We start from the raw sequence: 21,188 nt of genomic DNA on the forward strand, positions 1-21,188 counted from the left end.
CTCCTATCTAGGCTAATCCCTTGCAATACTAAACATGTCATCAGAATACATCAGACATATCACACACACTTAAATAAAATATGTCCCACTCACGCGTCATAATTTCATCCACATTTTATGTGCATCTATCACCTATGCAAATTGAATTCTTGTTTTGAATTGAGATACCATGTTATTTTTTTTTGTCATCCTCATGTTATCAGGTCAATTTTAGATTTGTGAGACATTCGCACTAACACACTGGCAACCAGATCAGCCATAGGGCTCACTAATTAACCTGACACATCAGAGAGCGAATAATGCGATAAAGCCTGCTGCTATCTCCTCTGACATGGCTCTTACCTCCCAGCTCTGCTTTACTTATGTGTGTGACGGCTTATTAGCATTTGCGCGTAGTTGCATATACATATGAGCATTATTTCAGTGTGTGTGTGTTTAGCAACTCTTTAGTTTTGCATGTTTTAGTAAATCAGTATCTTTATTGTGAGTGAGTAGTCCCCTTACATGAAAGGCACATGACGGAGACAGTAGATGTGTGTTAGGGGCCGTCTACATGCCGCTCTGTGTAAAGCTCCAATCTCTGTGTAAAGCTCATCAGGTGTTGCTTTACACACTGAGGACTAAAGGTGTCACCTCCAGTCCCACTTCTATCAGTCAGTCTGATTACCCTCTGTAAGGGCCTTTGTACACACACTCACACACACGTACAACACATAGCTAATGCTGCTACCCCTCTTTACTATATGTGGACAATCTGTGTCCTGTGTCTGCTTAGAGCCTCTGCGTATTGATTCCACACTTTTATTCTCCTCAAACAGAACCTGTGTGTGTTAGAGAGAGGGAGAGAGAGAGAGATTGGGTGAAACGCACGCTTGACTGCCTCTCAGTCTTGGGTTGTGCTTGACTGCTCTCTCTTCGTCTATCTGACTTCGCAGTGTGCTGTGTGCGTTTGTGTGGGCCTAAACTCTATCTGCTCTCACAAGCACGCAACACAACACACACAAGCTTGCATACACCTGTCTCCAAATACAAAGTTCTGTTACCACTCTAATCACTTGCATCAAACGAGCCTTATTTTGCCTCCTTAATGTCTTTCTAAGTACAGTTGTGTGTATCTGTGTGTGGTCCTGAATGTGTCAGATGTACAGTTCTAATCTGTCTGGTTTACAGTTTTCATATGAGTGTGTCTGCCTGTATTCATCTGTGTATGAGCAAGAGAAAGCTAAAGGTTGTCTCATTGGCTGATGATGAGAACGGGAATAGCTATTTTCCCCCCCTCTATCCTTACTGTCTTCTCCTAAAGTGTCTTTCCTTTGCTGTACTTTCTCTTTGCCCCCCCTCCCCTCCCCCTATCTGCCCCAGGCTCATCGATCTCATCCTCTCTCCTTTCTTCTGGATGGTCACCTATTCACCTGCTATTGTGTGCAGGGAACTTTGATCTTCTTCAAAGATATTCCATGCCTTTTTCACTTTCTCTCCTCTATCCCCTGCCCCATGCTCTCCTTCCACACTTTTCCTCTCTCACTTTATGTCCTTTTGCTGTTCTTTTTTTTCCTGTTTTGGCTTCTTCACCTCCCTCCACAGAGCCTTTTGTCTTCTCTCTCTCTCTCTCTCTCTCTCTCTCTCTCTCTCTCTCTCTCTCTCTCTCTCTCTCTCTCTCTCTCTCTCTCTCTCTCTCTCTCTGCCTCTCTCTGCCTCTGTGTCCTTCTCTACTTCTCTGAGTCTACTCTCACTAATAGAGGTCTAATAATCCCTCCAGCTGCTAAATGTACCGTTTTAAAGGTACAATAGCCAGTCTGGCTTTGGCAAAGTTTGGAGCCACAAGGCCAGTGTGTGTGTGTGTGTGTGGTTTCGGTTTCATGGGAGTATGATTAACATATTCTGAGCCAGGTCACTCTTAAGTGCCCATTATATCACATATAGCATAATTATGGTTATGCTGAGGCCCGTATACATATTGGTGGTGCTTTGTGCCCACACACATACACACGGCGTGCAGAAACTGTGCTGTCTGTCTAGCACATAAACAGAGTTGGTTTTTAGTTTTTAATTGGATGTACTGTAACACACTAACCAAGGCAGTTGTGCATGTGTGTGAGAGAGTGCATGTGTGAGAAAGACAGATGAGGAGCTAAATTACTGACTGCTCAGCTGCTGGTAGGACCGCGTCCCCTCACCCACTTCTGTGCCCAGTCTGGGTGGTGGCATCATGCTTGCTTACACACACACACACACACACACACACACACACACACACACAAAAATATGCACAGACGTAATACAGACTGAGTGAGATGCCTTCTGCGCTTTTCCCTGCGCGGAAGCACAACACGCACAAAATATGGATGATATTTTCACTGCCACGGTGGCGACATGTTGATTTGCCACAAAAAAATGCATATGCATATACATATGTGCCCCCAAGAATACAAACACACACACAAGCACATCCTCACACATGCAATACACACTCAAGCAGATGAATTCCACACATAATCAAATTTAAAATAATTGACCATGTATGTAAATGCATTGAAATTCTCACTCACATTCACAAGCCTCTTAAACAGTTAACAGAGAGTCGCACTCATACACACACATACTGTACACAGACACACACACTCTGTCCCAGTATTCTGTGGTCATCCTTGACCGTGGCCCCTGCACAGCTTCTCCCAGCAGGCACGGGAGCAGTACCAGAAGCTGGTCACCATGCACAGCAACATGGCCGCCCTCTACCAGAACATGCTGGAGTACTTCGCCATCGACCCCAAGAAGACATCCATCGAAGAGCTGTTCACCGACCTCAGCAACTTCAGGGCTATGTTTGCGGTGAGTCTTCCTGTCCTCATCCTTTGCCTAAACCATCCCGCACTCCCTGACTTACTCTTCCTGAAACAATTTGTTGATAAACTGGAATTGGTTTTAGCTTATTCTGAGCCACTATGTTTACCATTTACAGAGCTCGGAATGAGCACGAACAGCAGAGTTGTAATTATGGACATCACTGAGAGGAGTAATTCACTCATTATGTCGCACTGTATCACTACTACCTGTGCTGTGTCACTACAAGCAGCAGGCAGTAGTTCTATTAGCAGCAAGGCTGTAGAAAAGAGACAAGTGCCAAGACTGACGTGATGCAACAGTGTATTTCAATGAAAGGCTTTGATTTGTCAGCTTGTTGATGTGAGTTGATTTGATGTGTCTCCATAATACTGATTGGAATTTCGATGCAGAGAAAAGTGAGCCTCCTGAGGGTTTGTCTTGTAGACCACTTGATCCAGTTAATCTTCATGGAATTGAAGATTGAAGAAGTTGTTGTTTTTGTTTCCATTTTGACATTGACATTTTTGTCATATGATTTTGGCTTAAAAAGCTTACTGCACTCGCTGGCTGTTAATGCTCAAGCGCTTTGTCTTTTCTCTCCCACTATGGGACATCTCTATGGCACTCTCACAATGATGTTGGATTCTCAGTATTATATCTGCATTGCTCACAAATACATGCACACACACACACACACACACACACACACACACACACACACACACACACACAGGGATGTAAACTGAGCACTAACTATATTCAAGCCCCAATCAACTGTTGGTCACACAAGGCAAACAGCTTGCTCTCACATAGCTGTGTGTCCATTTGTGTGTCCGTGTGTGCGTACATATTCAGAGTCAAACCAATTACCTACCATCCTGTATTGTTTAATCCTTCCACTTTTCCATGTTCTTTATCAAACACACACACACACACGTGACACGTGTACACATATGTGATTCATGTCACACACTTGACTGATGGCTAATCAGTGACTGTAAATGTCGCCTATAATTAAACCCTTACACATCTGACATTCTCGGGGACCTGCCCCTTCAGGCAACACAGACACACACACACACACACACACACACACACACACTAATACACACACACACACACACACACGCACGCACGCACACACACACGCACACACACACTAATACACCAACAGCAATCCTCATACACACTCTCTCAGCCAATCATAGAATGCCTTCAAGAGCATACACCAAACACAGACGCATGGAAAGTGTGACACACAGACAGACGTGCAGTGCCGCACGCCCACACCCCCCTGAGAGAGAGTCTGACTCAGCCCTATCTCTTCAAAGCAAACACAATCTCCCTTTCACAAGACAGGGGAATCTTCTCACACACACACACACACATACACACAAACAGAATATTTGTCTGACACATACGCAATTTGTCTCTGCATATATGCTGTATACTCACTCTCACACAAACACACACACATGGAGAGAGAGAGAGTGTGTGTGTGTGTGTGTGTGTCCCACACCCGTCCTGCTGGTTGTGAGTGGGCTGGTCGGCAGTGTAAGATGCTGTGTTTAATCAGTTGTATTAGTGGTGTGCTGGGTTGGGGCTGGAGATAATGTGAGCTCATTAGCACAGAAGAAGCCCATCCAGCGCATGAGTGGCAGCTCCGCACACTCTACGCCCAAATGGATTTCACGCTCATCTGCCTCAGGTCTCTCTCTCTCTCTCTCTCTCTCTCTCTCTCTCTCTCTCTCTCTCTCTCTCTCTCTCTCTCTCTCTCTCTCTCTCTCTCTCTCTCTCTCTCTCTCTCTCTCACGCATGGATGAGTGTGTGAGGGTGTGTAGGCCTCTGAGAAAGGCTGTGCCTATGAGGGTATGAGTCTGTGCACTCCCAAGTGATGTGCGTGCGATAGAGAAAGAGTGTTTGTGTGAGTGTCCGTGTGTGAGAGAGAGGGACGTGTGTGTGTGTGTGTGTGAGAGAGAGAGAGACTGGGTTTCTGCATGTGTGTGTCTCTCCCCCTCATTCCTATTCACCGTGCTGGTTCTCTGGTGTCTGAGCGACAGGCTGTGCTCTGTCTGTTTTATGAAACGCCATTTGAAATGCAAAGTTATTTTCCACATGAGTGCAGCAGTGATGAGAGCGGTCTCATTGCTTTTATTATTTTAAATCATTTCTGATGGAAATGCTGAAATTTCTGTGAATAATCCCTCCCTCATATGCATGTTGATGTGAACATGAGACAAAGGTAGAGTATGTATGCGTGTGTAAGAAAGGTGGCAGAAGGCATGAACAAATGAGTCTCTCTGTGTGTGTGTGTGTGTGTGTGTGTGTGTGTGAGAGTGTGTGAGACATCAGGCATGGAACTGAAGTCAGCTGAAGGTCATAGGAACACCATCATGATCCCTGGGGTTTCTTTAGTTGTGTATTGAAACTGTTTACCATGTTGTAAGTCGCTTTGACTAAAAAGGCGTCGGCCTAATGTAATGTATTTCTCGTAGCTATTAGTGCTTGAGTTACCTCACAGGCCAGGAAACCACATTGTGTTGCAGCTGAAACAGCCTTTGTATTGTTGTTTAAGATTGTGTAAAGATGTACTGTGCTTGCAGGAGGAGGTGTAACTGAATGTATGTGCTTGTGATTGTGTCCGTGTGTGTGTGTGTGTGTGTGTATACATGCTTGTGAATGTCTCTATGTTGAGCTAGCAGTAGCATGTGTCATTGCTGTTACTGCACATACTGTTAATGAAGTTAATGGACTACTGCACTACGATGGTGAGACATAGAGGTCCTGTGTAGTCATGCATGTGCTGTGGTGAGCAAATGAATGAGAGTGGTGCAAGACTGTGTGTGTGTGTGTGTGTGTGTGTGTGAGAGAGTGTGTGTGTGTGGTCAGAGCTGGGATTGTGAGTGCTCCTTCCAGGCCATTGAGTTTGTGCCTCCTGTGAAGCACCTCCTTTAAATCAATGTCCAAGAGTGGCCTGAGACCAACCTCCCCCTCTTTAGTTACCTTGCATGCACGCACGCACACACACACACACACTCACTGAGACTCTGGCATGGCTTCCTAACAGATTTAATCTCTCTAGGTCGTTGTGGGACTCTGGTCTGGCTGTCACCTCTGGGTGACTCTGTCGTGTCTGGGACTCGAGTGAAGAGTGGATTTGCCCACTGCTACTCTACTTCCCAGCAGACCCCCCCCCCACTTCCTTCCTCCCTTCTAGGCCTAGCCTTCCTCTGTGCTCACTAGGGTAAAAAATGCCAGAAGCCCCATAGTCAGGACTGGGCATGTATTGGTAGTGTCAAAGCAATTGTGACCCAGGTATTCTGTCATTAAGTGTTGGAAAGGGGAAGTGATATATGTAGATAATAGTTATCACTGTTATAAGATCCCCTCCTTTCTCCCTCTTTCTGCCCACTTTGTTTTTGGCACAAGAAACTGAAGTAGAACACAGGACCACTATCATCTCAGTGCAGTGCCCACACATACTCATACACGTACAGTGTAGCACACACATGCACACACTAGCAGACACTTAAGCATGCACATATTCACAAGACCCTGACACACTTTTTTGCTCGTCTTCCGCTGTCCATTTGATTCCAGCAGCACTTCCAAACTGCGAACAGGGAGCGAAACAGGCAGACAAAAAGCAGCAAATTAATTAGGATTGTGTGAAGAGTTCCAAATGCCCTGAGAATGGGCACCGATTGCGTGTGGAGGGGAGGTGAATTAAATTTAAGTGTCGGAATTAAACAAGACTTTAGAGCGCCATAATAATAATTTGATTTCACACCTTTCGCTAAGCTACGGGGTGCCAAGGGAATTCAGTTTTTTGCGGCAGGGGGGAAATCAGCGTCTGCACAAGGAGCCCTGGAATCTGGCCGTAAAGCAATTTGCTTTTTAAATCAGAATTAATTACTCAATGTTTCCTGATTTAATTTTGTCATTAATCACAGGTTTAATTAAGGATGGTCGGTGAGCATGTTCAGGGGCTGAAACCTGCTCTGATGTTTCATTGGCCAAGATGGACATCACAGAAGTTTCCAATTTGTGAAATCCTAGTGTCTGACCACGGTTTAGGTGGAAATGTAGGATTCCTGATTTCACAGAAGCAGGTTTACTTTACATTGCAGAGAGCAACCCCATATTAATGATAATAACAATTAATTAGTAGTAATGACAAGCAAGTGTTTTTGTGTTTTATTAAGGTTAAAAAGCTACATGGTGTTTCTTAAATATTGTGCCATTAGTCTAAGCAGAATTCATGGATCAGATAAAACAATCTCATGAATAAGAGTGCCATAAGCATATGATTTTTTTTTCTCGTACCAAAGTAAGAATTGGGAAAAAATAATGTTTACATCAGACAATTACCTATGTTCGCCCTCTTACCTGTATGTGTCACTCAAATGAGAAATACAACGATTTTTCACATAGATCTCCGTTTCTCGAGGTCACCGTGTACTGTCGGTATGGAAAAAAAATCCCCTAGGGGGATTTTAGGACACCTAAAGTTCCAACACCTGAAGCAGCCAGACGGTGCTACACTATGGGGGCATGAACTAGGGGCTCACGGACATGCCACCAGAGTGTAACGCTGTAGCTGCCTTGTTTTCGGGGTTTTTTTTTTTTTTTTTTTGTTTTTTTGTACCAACAATACTTGGTGATCTCAAGAAACGGAGATCTATGTGAGAAATCGCTGGATTTCTCCTTTAATATTAATTTCTATACAAACCAATACGGTGGATTCCTAAATAAACGCAAGCACCCACTCTATAAGAGTATCTAGATTATCTTTGTACCAAAAATGACAATACACAATGACTTGAGTTTTCAAATTGTCCAATGAAGGGGGTAAATATTGGTACTTTTACGATAACTTTTATGATAAAATGGACCACTGTTCCCATTATTTTAAAGGCAGCAATTGATATGAATCAGAAGAAAATATAACTGGAAAAAGTAGCCATTTCTGTAAAGGTGTGTGTGTGTGTGTGTGTGTGTGTGTGTGTGTGTGTGTGTCTACCATCTCTCCCCGTCTGTCTCTCTTCTCCCCCGTTTTTTTTTTTATATCACACTCACTCTCTATCCCCCTCTCCGTGGGTGTCTCTCTTCCTCTCTCCCTCAGAGCTGCCTGTCGTCTGTGCCGCCCTGTCCCACTCACAACCCATAATTCTTTTAGCAGGGAGGCTGAAGGATTATTATTGCTGCACCTGGCCTCTCAACCCCGAAACACCACGCCCTCACTACCTAAAGACTTCAAAACACACACACACATACAGAGAGAGAGAGAGAGAGAGAGAATATTTCACAATGAAATCACTGTTCTGCATGGATGCATGCCCTGCATCAGTAGCTATCTGGTCCGGATTGCCAGGTTGGCAGCAATCAGAGTCTGATGCAGAGTGGCCCATGTAAGATGGGATGACCAACTCCATCTCCTGCCAGCCGGACACTTAAACCCTAACTATTTCCTTGTTTAGTTAGCCCTTAGAACCCTAAGCTGTTTTTAGGGCATTTTCACTACCTTTATCCTTTTTCAGCAGAGTCTAGGCTATTCAAATCTGCCTTCATTTCATGTATTAGGACTAGCATTGATTTTATTTTGATTTTTAAAGAATTAAAATACAAAAAGCGTATTATAAAAATTCTTCTCACCACATGTATCTCACCACAGCAAGCTCATAGCTCTACATACATTTCATTTGTGTGTAGGGCAGACTGTCCTGAATCTGGCAATTATTGCCATGTTGGAGGGATACTCTGGGGCTGAGCAATTTACAGAAATATGTGATGTGTGATTTACGGAAATGAATGCCATTTTTTATTTATTGATGAAAAATGACCTTTCTGCGCTCCATATCTGTGACACTAACTGATCTGACCTGACTTGACCCGAGTTTGCGTGTTAGCCTGCATGTGTATGCACTCATAATGATTCTTAACTTTTTTACTGCATTGCCATAAACAAAGTAAAGGCAAAAAAGGTGTTTCTTTGTTGAACAAATTGGGATGCAATGTGAGCCTTGAATTGGATGCCATGCAGGAATTTCAAAACCGGATTATGAACATGCTTTGCCATAGAGAAACACACGATAGCGTTGGATTATAAACATGCTTTGCCACAAAAACAGACAAAAACGTGGGGTAAGTCCAGCTATATGAAGTTATTATTTTGCTGTCACTTCGTCTGTTTTATAACCCAGAAGGATGTACTTGGTATCAAATGATAGCTCTGTGTCTCCTCTTTCATCTGACATGCGTGGCATATCTATCTGATCACGGGTCCGCGAGTAATTCAAACGAGAGTAATGGGTGTGCAGCGTTGGTTTGTGTACATGACGTTATTATTTTGCAGTCACTTCGTCTGTTTTTATAAGCCAGAAGGATCGATATACATGATACCAATGAATAGCCCCGTGTATCCTTTTTCATCTGATATGCTTGCCATATCTATGCGATCACGGGTTCGCGAGTAATTCAAACGAGAGTGATGGGTGCGCAGGTGAACGCAGGGAAGTATAGGCTGTAAATATGATGCAATTTGATTTAATTTCATGATTTTTTTTTTTATTTTCATACTTGATCGTACAGACAAGTGTGTGGTCTCGTTGGAAAGCCCCACTTCTGCCCTGTCACGCTGCGATGAACAGTTCCGGAGCAATGTAACAGAGAAGAAAGGGTGTGTTTTTTGACGCACTTTGCGTCAATCGGGTTCTAAGGGTTAGAGCAGCTGGTGGATCTTTAGGTGAAGTGACTAATTTTCTCCAGGTGTTGCCTGGTGTTTGTCAGCGCAACCCTTTCAAAGTGTTTTTTTCCCCCTATCTACAGTATATTCTATCTATACACAGTCTCACACTCCCACAGCCGTGGCGAGCCCATAACCCTTTTCCCCTTGTTTGTATTGGTCGGTGCGGTGATATGCATACCAACAGAGGCGGATCTAAGGAGCTCTGGGTGCCTCAGGTATTGTCTGTTCTTAAGCCCTTACTTTCCAGCAACACATTTCAGATTGTGCACTCAGCATACTAAGTAGTGCTCACAGTGCACTTAGGATGTTCTGGAGCTGCCTGTGAAGCGCCGCAGTGTGCAGCTCCCCTCATGCCACAGTGGGCTTGCACAGCATAGATAGCGCTTTGCTCAAACAGCTACTGGGCTGCAGTCCACTGACAGCTCCATGCTTTCCCTGTCAGAAAGTGGCTAATGTTTTCCACTGTGCTTTGGTCAGGGGCCTGGGAGACAGCACGTCTGCTGAACTTCTGAATTTGTAGTGTGTTTGCTGTGTCATAGTGTGTCGTAGTATTACGGATGCTTTTGTGTGTGTATGTGAGTGTGGATTTGTCTGTGTGTGTGTGTGTGTGTGTGTGTGTGTGTGTGTGTGTGCTTGCGTGTGTGAGCGCGCCATGTATGTGTCTGTTCTGCTCGTCTGTCCATTCATTGGAGACCCACAGTGCCAAGAATCTGACAGGAATCCAATTGACCATGGACAGTCAGCAGGGGAGGGGTCGAACACAGCCAGGCCCATCCACATGGGGTAGGGAGGGGTGGGTGGCTCCTGCATTCCACAAGGATTTTTCTCAGGTCCCCATGTATGGATTTTCCACCTCAATTTATGGATCTTTAGCCTCAAAAAAGAGGTATTTTAGTAAACATTCCTTACAATAATACACTCAACTTGTGGAGGAGCAACTTGCACTTGTCTGACTCTTTGCATCATCTATTTAGTCATATAGCAGCGTTCAGATCTTTTTCGAAACCATGGCCATGGTGTTTTTTGCTCCCTTACACTGTCAACGTACAGAAATGCTACGTATCAGGCAGGAGGGCTGATTGGGTAATGTTAGTTCACTGTTTTAATCAACGCCTTTTCAGATGAAGGCCTTTCTTGCGATGGCCGCCATCGGAGATCGCTCTTATCGGCCTTTGTGTGGACATCGATGCTCATGTTCACAGCACCAGATTGTCAATTCGGGGGCATTTTGAGCACCAACCTGTTATGGATTGCTACATATGACTGACTCTTTGTGTGTGTGTGTGTATGTGTGTGTGTCCGAGAAAGCAAGAGAGTATACGTACAGTCATGGCATTGCCTTTTCCTACTGCGCTCCTCGTTTTCGTCCCACCTTTCTCCTTTTGACATTGCTGAGGTTCTTGAGGCAAACAATGGCGTCGTCTCTCTCAGAGAGAGCGAAAGCAATTACACCTCTGAAACGAACTCCACTGCTATTGTCGTCCACCGTTCCTCCCGTATCTCCCTAAATTGTCCCCTCTGTCAGGAGGCATTTGAATGTGCGGTGAGCGGGGCGAGAATAAGCCAGGGCAGCGGTCCTCGTGCGATTGCGGTAATTAAGTTCAGATGTTTGCCGGAAAATCGAGGCTGACTTCTTAATGAGAAAACAGCCACGCTGAGTAGCTGGAGAGTTCTCACATCCTCATTGCTATGCATTTAGTTTTCCTCCTATCAATCCGTACACACACAAACACACACACACACACACACACACACACACACACACAGAAGATCATCTTTCTCATGGGTTATTGAACTAAATAGCATTGAGCTCTCTCTCTCTACTCCTTTTGCACTGCAAATATGAATGTGAAATATGATACAGAATGTACCGTACATTACCAACTGATCCGTTTAAGCCATTCATATCATTGTGTAGGAGAACTGGTGATAAGATCAGTAGAAATCAGAATGGTGCCTGGCAAAGTGGTTCAGCATAAGTGATCAGATTTCAGAGTGTTATGATCGGTGTGCTCTGCCGTTCACAGTTAGGTAGATGTCACTCACTTGTGGCAAGGCTGTGGCTGTTTCTAGCCCCATCACAACACACACACCCTCAATGAGTTGTAACATACATTAACGTGGAGTAAGCCAAGATTTACCTCACCATGCCATAGGCTGTCTTTTCATTTGTACTACTTGTATTTTTTCCCTCTTTTATCCCCCTCTATCTATCTCTCTCTCTCTCTCTCTCTCTCTCTCTCTCTCTCTCTCTCTCTCTCTCTCTCTCTCTCTCTCTCTCTCTCTCTCTCTCCTCCTCCTCCTCCTCCTCCGCTCCCATCTCTGTGTGCTTTCACCTTCACCTAGGTTGTGCCTCAGTAGATCTCCTCTGAGCGTCAGCTCCTTAATTCCCTGGCGGTTTTAATTGCGATGGAAGGCACGGAGCCAGTTAAACATGTTTTAATGCTATTAAGTCAAATTACGCAGAGCAGGGAGAGTGTATGCTTTGACACGACTCAACCCATTCCTGTTGTCTCTTGTTACTGCTAAAAAAAACGTGCCGTCCTGCACAGTGCAGCTGGAGCCTAACCTGGATCAACCCAAATGCCCACAAATACACACACGCTACATCCACCCACTGTCACTATGCTCTTTCTCTCTTTCTATATGCACACACACAAACACACACTCATCCGTCAGATTTGTGCAGTACAGCAGCCTTTCAATCTCTCACCTTTTCTCTCTCTCTCATTCACACAGGAAGGTGCTCCGTCCCCACAGCACCGGCGACCTGAGCTCTAGACGAGCTTTAGACCATTTGAGTCGTCTTAATCGAGTCCCATCAGGCCACCAGGCTAACTTTCTAGCAATTGCCTGGTCAAAACACCTCAGAACCGGAGCAGGCCCACACCACTGAGAGTGACATCTGTGTTAACGTGTACAAATAACAATGTCAAATGAGACAGGATCATTTTCTAAGCATTTACATACTTGGAACTACATTTAATTCAGGCGAAGCACTGCTAATTGGGATTTGCAGAAGTAAACACTGGAGCTTTTCAGGTGATGCGTGTAAATCACTCTAACCAAATAGCAGTGCTCCGCCTAAATGAGAACATAGTTCCAAGTACGTAAAAAATGTGACATTGTTATCTGTACACGCTGTAACTATACAAATTACAACATGTAAATAGGAAAATGTTGGAGTTCTTTTATCACTATTGGGAGCTGTGGAGCTGTAGGTTTTGGAGCCGCTCACTTCGAGACACTGTACTAAGCTAGGCTAGCAGTGGGTGCTTCAGACCGAGGTACTGCACGCTCTATGATGAGAAGGGTATGTATTGACTTATCTAACTCCGGATATACAGTGAATAAGCTAATGTCCCAAAATGTTGCCGTGTTCCTTTAAGATGTGGTAGAGTATAAGCGGACTGCAGCTTCTAAAAGCTCTTCTCTTCTCATTCTCTCCCAGTGTTCAAAGCATTTTTCACTTTATTCCTCCAAGGCAATGGCTGCGATGTCCCATAAAAGTCCCATTTACCTACAGCAGGACTAGTATGAGGTTCTTATGTGTGAGGTATGAGTATGAGGTGTCTTCTCGCAGAGGGGTATCTGGAATCACTCGAGAACCCTCCAAGTCCCAGGTGTCTGTGCAACCACCTACAGCAGGGCTATTCAATTAGTTTGTAATGGGGGCCAGTTCATGAAAAGCATCACAACTGAGGGGCCGGAGAAATGCGGCTTGAAATATGAGTAGGCTAATCACATTAACAGCTGTATATACAATGAAGTACAACAGCAGCAATATGGGTGTTCAAATGTTGTATTTTGTACATGCATAACATCATTACCCAGTTGTTGGTGGCTAATATGGAATTAAATCTGTGATAACAGATAACAGTAATGGAATCTGTGCTTTGCACAGTAACTGTTAGGTCCAAGATTTCCAGTGAGTAGCCTACAAACAGGATTCAAACACTGTTCAGGTGAATTAAATGTGTAATCAGTCGCATATGTAGCTCTTCTGACTTATAGGCCTACTTGTTACATTTGACGTTCCCACCATTTAAATGAGATGACCGTGACCTCTAGATTTTTTTTTAGCAGTGGGGGCAGGCCAGTCAGAATAGCCTAATAATAATAACACGGGGGTCCGGGGGTGTCTCCCCCGGGAATTTTTTATTTTCTGGTTGCTAATCACACTATTTTAACATGTTTTGAGAGGGACAGGCCCATCTTTTTTCTGACGCACCTCACGTTACCCCATGCATTAAACCAAAACCAAGTCACTGCTTGAATAAATGAAAAACATAGCCTTCTGAACATGGGCATCGTCATAGTTCACGATGACAATGAAAACGTTTAGCCTACTTGGTTTCTGACAACAGACATTGTAGAAACACAACCACGGCCTTTATTTGGTGAACGGAGGTGCAAATCATCTCCTTTACTTTCTTTGGTTATTATATAGTCTCGATTCACTTTAACCACAAAACGTTTTGTCGTTGTCACATTTACAAATATGCAATTTACCTTCGCTATCAGTGATACTTTTTGCTACGAATCGCAATTGAGTGCGCATTTAATGTTATGCCACATTATTTCCAAGAGGCCTTTAGACGGGCTAATTTCTGACTTCACTAGACTATAATTGCATTTGTTTATGTTGTAAGACGTGAAGAAATGAAGGACATCGGCAATAGCCAGGCTACTATATAGAAATACTTTGAGTCGGATCTGCTCCACCTTTCCACCAAGTTTTGCGGTAATTGTGCCCGTGTTTTTTTGCGATATTGTTGACAGAAACTATTTGTGTGGTGCAACCTGTTAAATATTAGTAGGCTAGTACATAAACTCCAACGTGGCAATTTAGGTTGAAACTAAACTATGGCACTTACGTTCAGCTTATGTACTAATGTAATGAATTGTAATGTAGCCTAACTTGTTCAATGGGCTGAGGTGCAGTGGCTGCAGGACTAAAGCAAGCGAGAGATGCAAGAATGGAGAACAGCTCATGCGCTTGCTAGAGATTAGGCCTACATTTTTTTTTAAAGGGCCAGTAGAAATGACCCCCGAGTCCGGCCCGCGGGCCACCAATTGAAGAGCCCTGGCCTACAGTATGCCCCCACTGCCCTTCAGCTGAAACCATCTCACCTCCACCAGTGCCCTTCTACTTACACACACACACATACACACACATACAGCAGTGCATGCAGGCATATAGGCCGTGCATTTGTCACAGTGCAGATGAGGACAGAGCGGATCTGAGTGAGATGAGAGGCGTGTTTCTCAAAGTGGGCTTTTCAGAGGAAAAAGAAGGTTTCAGAAGAAAAAGTGACATCAAATGTGCCTGGCTTGTTTATTTTGCTGTTAGCCTGTGGAACATCAGGAGGGCCCTCTCCCCAACCCCCACCCCCCCACCCCCCCCCCACCCCCCTGCTCGTATTCGGAAACATTCACTTTCTTCCTCTTTGCTTAAGACTTCCTCGTGTAGGTTCATGTGAGGGTATCTCACCCTATCTAAAGAAAACTGCCCCCATTAAAGCCCCAACTATAATCTAAACAAATCTGAACAGAACCTTAAATTTCCATGGCCCTCTTATAGTAAGCACCTTAGATTTGCCTCCTGTTTTATGGTGTCATGGCCCCTGTCTCACACATTCACACACAACATGCAGCAGCACACTCAACACAACACAATGTTTATATCCATATAGCAAATAGACACACATACTCACGATAAACACATTTTGCAATTTTAGAGGCATTTTAAGGCCACTGACTGGAGGAAAATTCAGTTAGAGTTTTATTACCATGACTTGGCACTCGCACCAATACGAAAACACCAGCTATTTACCACCATATATATACTGCTAACAGATTCTGTCCACAGCACTCTCCCAAGTTTGTTCAATTACACACACACACACACACACACACACACACTCCATACACCTAACAGAGACCCTGAGACAGCAAGTGGGAGTCAGACAGATCTTTAAGTTTCACAGCGAGCAGTCCATGTCTGGACCCAGCGGCTGATGGACACAGCGACAGGAGTACCTCGGCCAGGAAATGAAAAGGTGTTATTGAAGCAGGCGTCTCTTTCTCTTTTTCTCCACTTTTTCTTCCTCCTCTTTCTTTGAGGGAAATGAAACTGTTTGGACACAGGCCTCTGGCTGTGCTCAGAAAGGGGGGGGGGGGTTGTCGTCATTGTAGTGCTATTGGAGGATTTTATGAGGAACTGAATCAGAATCAGGTCCAGAGGTGTGTGCGCCAGAGAGAGAGAGAGAGAGAGTGAGTGAGAGATGGCTGAATCTGTTGACAGAGGAGAGCCGCAGTTTTTCAGAGTGGACAGGTTCAGGTAAATGAACAGATGCAGCGGGGAGACATGCACACAATGAGGCTAGACCGTGACACTATCCAGATGTCTAAAGCATCATGGAAAAGGGCATCATCATGCCCACACACACACACACACACACACACACACACACACACACACACACACACTGTGCTTCCCATACACCAAACACTGTTGTTCACACACCGTCTGGTTCATTTGTCCTTGCTAAAAAAAGTTAAGCATGCAATGCTGTGGGCGCAAGTCATAGACAAAGTCTGAGAAGGCAAAGCTCTCCCTGCTCACAAATAGTCTAAAGGTTAATCTAAACATCCACATAATTCAAATAGTCTAAATGTTAATCTAAAAATCCACCCAATTGAACTGGTGTGGGGTGTATCTGTTTAGCATGCAGTGGTTTTTGCTGATATATAGGTACACGTGGAGGTTCGATAGTATTACCGGGATTTGGCGTTCGGTGCATGTCGGCACGGTCGGATGATGTGATCCGTTATGATCCCATCTGTTCTCCAGCAGCTCCCCGTGTCTCTGTGACGCCTCGCACACCAAAGGTGCCAATTTAGCCGTCACTCACGCCATCCCATCACCTCGATCCGCCCGCCTGCAGCCTGCATGATGGGGTTAGAGGAGGAGTGTGAAAAAGAAAAGGAGATTTAAAAAAAAAAGTTTAGAGTGGAGAGGTTAGTCAATCAGACATTGGTAACTGAAGCACAGTCCAAGATGTCGATGTGCACTAATGATGTTATCAGATTGACAGAAGATGTGCGTTTTTTTGTGTGTGTTCTTCACTCTTTTGATTGCCAGAGTGTCCTTATCCCCAGAAAAGCAGTTGCCTTTGCAGGTGGCTAGACTTGAAGGATCTCTAACAAGGCTCTCCACTCACTAATGGCTCAAAAGAATATGCTCTCTCTCTCTCTCTCTCTCTCTGTGTGTCTACCACCAAAATCTCTTTTTGCTTTTTTTTCCCTTTTTTTGTGTGTTCACAGGGCTGACAGGTTCACAGGCCAGAGTGGGCTTGTTAATGAGCAACACTCTCTTTCACGCTCTCCCACTCACCCTCCCTCTTTCTTACATGCATACACACACACACACACACACACACACACACACAGACTCTTACTCTCTTTCTACCCCCTCAATCTTCCCATCTCCTTTCATCTTGTACCCACATGTCCTGCTTTATCCCCTGCTCTCCCATACAGTCTGTGCTCCTCTCTCCTGCGTACCTGGCCCACGTGTACTCCATTAAAGTGGCCCTGTGTTTAGGGCCACCCACCAGGTCGCCTTGCTCTCAGACTGAACACAGAACAGAACAGAACAGAACAGAACAGAACACAGGCAGAGGGCCACTGTGTGTGCATTTCCTTTGCAAACAGCCCTGTCCCTTTCTCCATCTCTCTTTACATGTATATCTCTAGCAGTCTATATCTCCCCTTCACTATGCCACTCTCTCTTCCCAAACGAAATAGAAAAAGGGGCCTTATTGGAAATTAGAAAAATATCTTTTCCTGAAGGTAATTAACATACTGTATGTGAGCACCATGGTATCTGGTTGAATAGTTTTTTACGGTGTTATTGTGTGTTCCTTGTTTTTAAAATTGTGCAACTCATAAAAATGGGATCAGCATTTCTGTGAATGTATGTCGATGTAGATATGATAATCTGTGTAGTGTAGTTAGTACTGTTGAACATAGAGTACGATCTGTTAGTCTCTCGATTTCTTTCTCAAATCATATCAAGTGAATCACTGAATGATTTCTTATTGGCCTGAATGTTATTATTGGCAAATAAATAAAACACATTTCTGTCCCTCCCCTTAGCAAGCGGTGAAGGAGAACTGTAAGCAGCGCGAGGCGGAGGAGAAGCAGCGGCGGGTGCGACTGGCCAAGGAGAAGGCTGAACGTGAGAAGCAGGAGCGCCAGCTCAAGAAGAAGAGGCTGCTGGAGGTCAACGCAGGTGAGCCAGTGCATGCACACACACACACTGATGCCCACAGAGCACACCTGCACAATACCCCAAACTGGTCAGACAACCCCTACCCAGTAGCACCAAGGACAGGTGCTGGTTGTTTTCTTCTCTGCCAGACAGCAGGTTTCCATTGTGTCTAAGACACTTTAAAGGTAAAACACATCCCGTGTAATTGGCTCATTGTATCCATCTGAGCCAGGGCGCATGCTCGTGCAGAGAACAGCAGCAGTCTCTGTGTTTGTTGTTGTTTTTATTGTTGTCTTAATATTACATTTTTATTTTAGCAAAGAGAATAACCAGCTTGTGCTCTGTGGCAGTTCAATAGCAAGAATTTTTCTTAACATTCACACAGAGGAACTGGAACTCTTTATGCTACTCCTGGTGCGTCTGGCTGGCGTTGCAATTAGTTTGGAGTTTTGGCAACCTGTCGATTCCACCTCATTCTGCATGGATCCAATACAGCAGGAAACTCCTTTTGCATGATGAATCCATTTGAACTCACCAAACCCAATGGCTGGGTGTTCTACCAGAGACTTTCTAATGAGGAGACACAGCACTCAAAGAATCCTTCAAATAAATGTATGTGGTTAGTTTGTAATGGCAGTATGGCAGTTGTCTACACATATCCCGTCCCTGTAAGTAACCAACCGCATTTTCGTATTTTTTAGCCTTATTTTAGCTATTTGGGGGGGAGATTTACTGTATATTCATCAATTCAGATTTAAACACAGATTCGCTTGATTCATTTTTTATGTCAATATGACCTCCCTTATGTATGCCTCCCCATTCATTTGAATAGGAAAATAGCTACCCAAAATAACTGCCCAAAGCATGTTACCAAGATGATCGCCAAGTGGGGAGACCTGCTTATAGACCACTCCGGCAGAATCCATACATAACATTGCTGTCATTACTGTGGTTTATCCAGTCGAGAACATTGCACATATGTCTATGGAAGCTACCTGTGGAAGTGAACAGCTTTTCTTTTTGAATTTGAATTGTTTATTGTGGCGTACAATGCCAAGTAGACTCTGTTCTGCTCCAATAGTAATAGAAAAAAATGTTTGGAATGAAACCACATGCAAAAATCATACACCTTTGGTAGCCTACACCCAGCCCAGACTGCCCCTGTGTAGGCTATGACGGACGTTGCTTGAAAGTTAACTCTTAAAAATAATCCAAGATGGCGGAGCTAACTCCTAGATGGCAGTATTTGTGCCCCTTATACAGTATTTTGTTAGCGAGAAATAAGCTCTATTAAATCTAAAAACGTTTTTGTATATGTCTGAGCTCATGTAGATCTATCTGTCAGCCACCTACTTTGCCTAAACACAGACCATAGATAATTATAACCTGTAATTCGCATTTTGGAGTTTAAAATAATCCTGAATGCCTCTAAAAGCATAGATTCATATTTTTTTTTGCTGATTTCACCAGTCTATACAAGGATACAAGGAAGTTTATTGTCACATGCATATAGTTACTGGATGTAAGAAATGCAGTGAAAGCCTATTTGTGCATTTATGGGGGGGGGGGGGGTAAAAAGTGCAGTAGAAGAGGGGTTTAGTAGATTAAGTGGCAAGGGCTGCATAAGAAAGGTGGGGGAGGATGGGATTGGGGGGCACCCAACAAGGAGCACCCAAGAGCAACAGGGGCAAGGAAAAACTCCCTTACTAAGGAAGAAACCTTGGGCAGATCCGCGGCTCAAGGGGCTAACCCAACTGCCAGGGGTCTTGGTGTGTGTGTTGGGGGGATGACAAGGGAGATGGGATAGTGTGCTGTGTATGTGGGGAGAGGGCAGTGTGCAATATGTGTGTTGGAGAAGCTTCCTCATGAGACAATGTGCTGTGTATGTAGGGGGGGGGGGGGGTGTCAGTGTACTGCAAGTATGGTGAAGGGACTTACAATTACAAGCAGAGTACTGTATGTATGATGTATGTGAGTGATGACACTGTGAGTGCAGATGTGTGTGTGTGGGCAGGAGGGGAGTGGAGCAGTGACTGTGTGTGTGTGTGGGTAGGTGGGGGCAGTGTGCTGTAAGTATGTAGAGGATATGTGTTGGAGAAGATCCTGAAGACAATATGCTGTGTATGTGGGAGGGGGGGGGGGGGGGCAGAAAGGCTAGGCAATCAAGGACATGGGTAGATAGATGGAGGAGAAATCAAAAATAATAAATAAAAAGTTCTATGGAGATGTGCAAAAGTTGGAGAAAGTCAGGTGTGTGTGTGTGTGTGTACAGCTCTGATTAAATGCAGCATTGTGAATGATTGCGCTAGCTATCTACCTACCCTAAAGTAGCCTACCGTTACAGTAGCCTAACATTAGGCTTCAGCGGTCAGGTTTTATTGCTGTAACTGCTTAATATGTACATTTTAATAACATTAGCATGATCATAATAAGATACCTTTATCAGTAACGGGGCCACTGCCTGACATCAACCCAATTTTTATTTGCCATTACGCTGTGACTGCCATCTGCTGTTGCTGTCAACCTGTCAATGGACAGCGGTTAGTTAAACCGCAGTAATGGCAGCGCAGCAAGATGGCGACATACACAAATCACTCACTGGATTGGTCTATAAGGTCTTTGGTTCTACTTCCTTATTGCTCACACCTCATTTTTGCCGAATTTGCAAAAACTTTTGTTTGTTTTTTCTTGGGAGCCAAGAAATATGAAAATGCTAACACTAAAAACTACAAGCACGTCTGCTGCTATGAGGTGAACCAATTTGAAAGGAAAAGAATGGTAGGCTGAGTAGAGTGTTAGAGTGTCTAAGCCACCGAGTTTTGTAGTCCATCAAACAATTTTTTATCATATCTTCGTTTTGTCACTCACTCAGCAGTGGGTGCATCTTTATGGAAACAGTCTGTGGTGGACAAATGATAAATTAAAGCTTTTTGTTTTGAATGAAAAAAGAAGACATGTTCTTCCTGGGCTTTTAAAAAGCTTATTTTTTCTAGTTACGCTTTTAAGTTTCTAGTCCATCAATTTCACTGTAGTTTAAGTGGCAGTGGGCAGGTTGTTTGTTAATTGATGTAATGGCAGTTGTCACAGTACTTGTTTTCAGCTGCCTGCTGATCGAAAAGGCTGCAGTCATAGTGCCCAACAAAGCCTGAAGGCCTCCTGGGTAGCTGAGAACAAATAAAGGAAGTATAGCGAGAGATGAAGAGAACCAAAGTGTTCGAACGAGAAAAACGACTACGAAAAGAGGGACACACTCTGGAGAAGGAAAGCTAAAAAGAGCCTATTGTTGCCAGAGAAACAAACCAGCAGGTGGGCAGATAGAGAAAGTAAAGGGGAGAG

At 44.2% G+C, this 21,188-nt stretch overlaps 1 protein-coding gene across 2 annotated transcripts in view; it reads left to right on the forward strand.

The window, feature by feature from the left end:
• LOC121698440 (protein diaphanous homolog 3-like) overlaps positions 1–21,188 on the forward strand; it is a 295,588-nt gene that overhangs the window by 200,429 nt on the left and 73,971 nt on the right. For both annotated transcript variants that reach the window (XM_042080537.1, XM_042080536.1), the window contains 2 exons: positions 2,668–2,832; positions 17,738–17,873. In XM_042080537.1, the coding sequence (XP_041936471.1) occupies positions 2,668–2,832; positions 17,738–17,873 (301 nt within the window). The remainder of the gene's footprint in view (positions 1–2,667; positions 2,833–17,737; positions 17,874–21,188) is intronic.

The sequence above is a fragment of the Alosa sapidissima genome, chromosome 23 (genome assembly GCF_018492685.1).
Source record: "Alosa sapidissima isolate fAloSap1 chromosome 23, fAloSap1.pri, whole genome shotgun sequence".
Lineage (NCBI taxonomy): Eukaryota > Metazoa > Chordata > Actinopteri > Clupeiformes > Clupeidae > Alosa > Alosa sapidissima.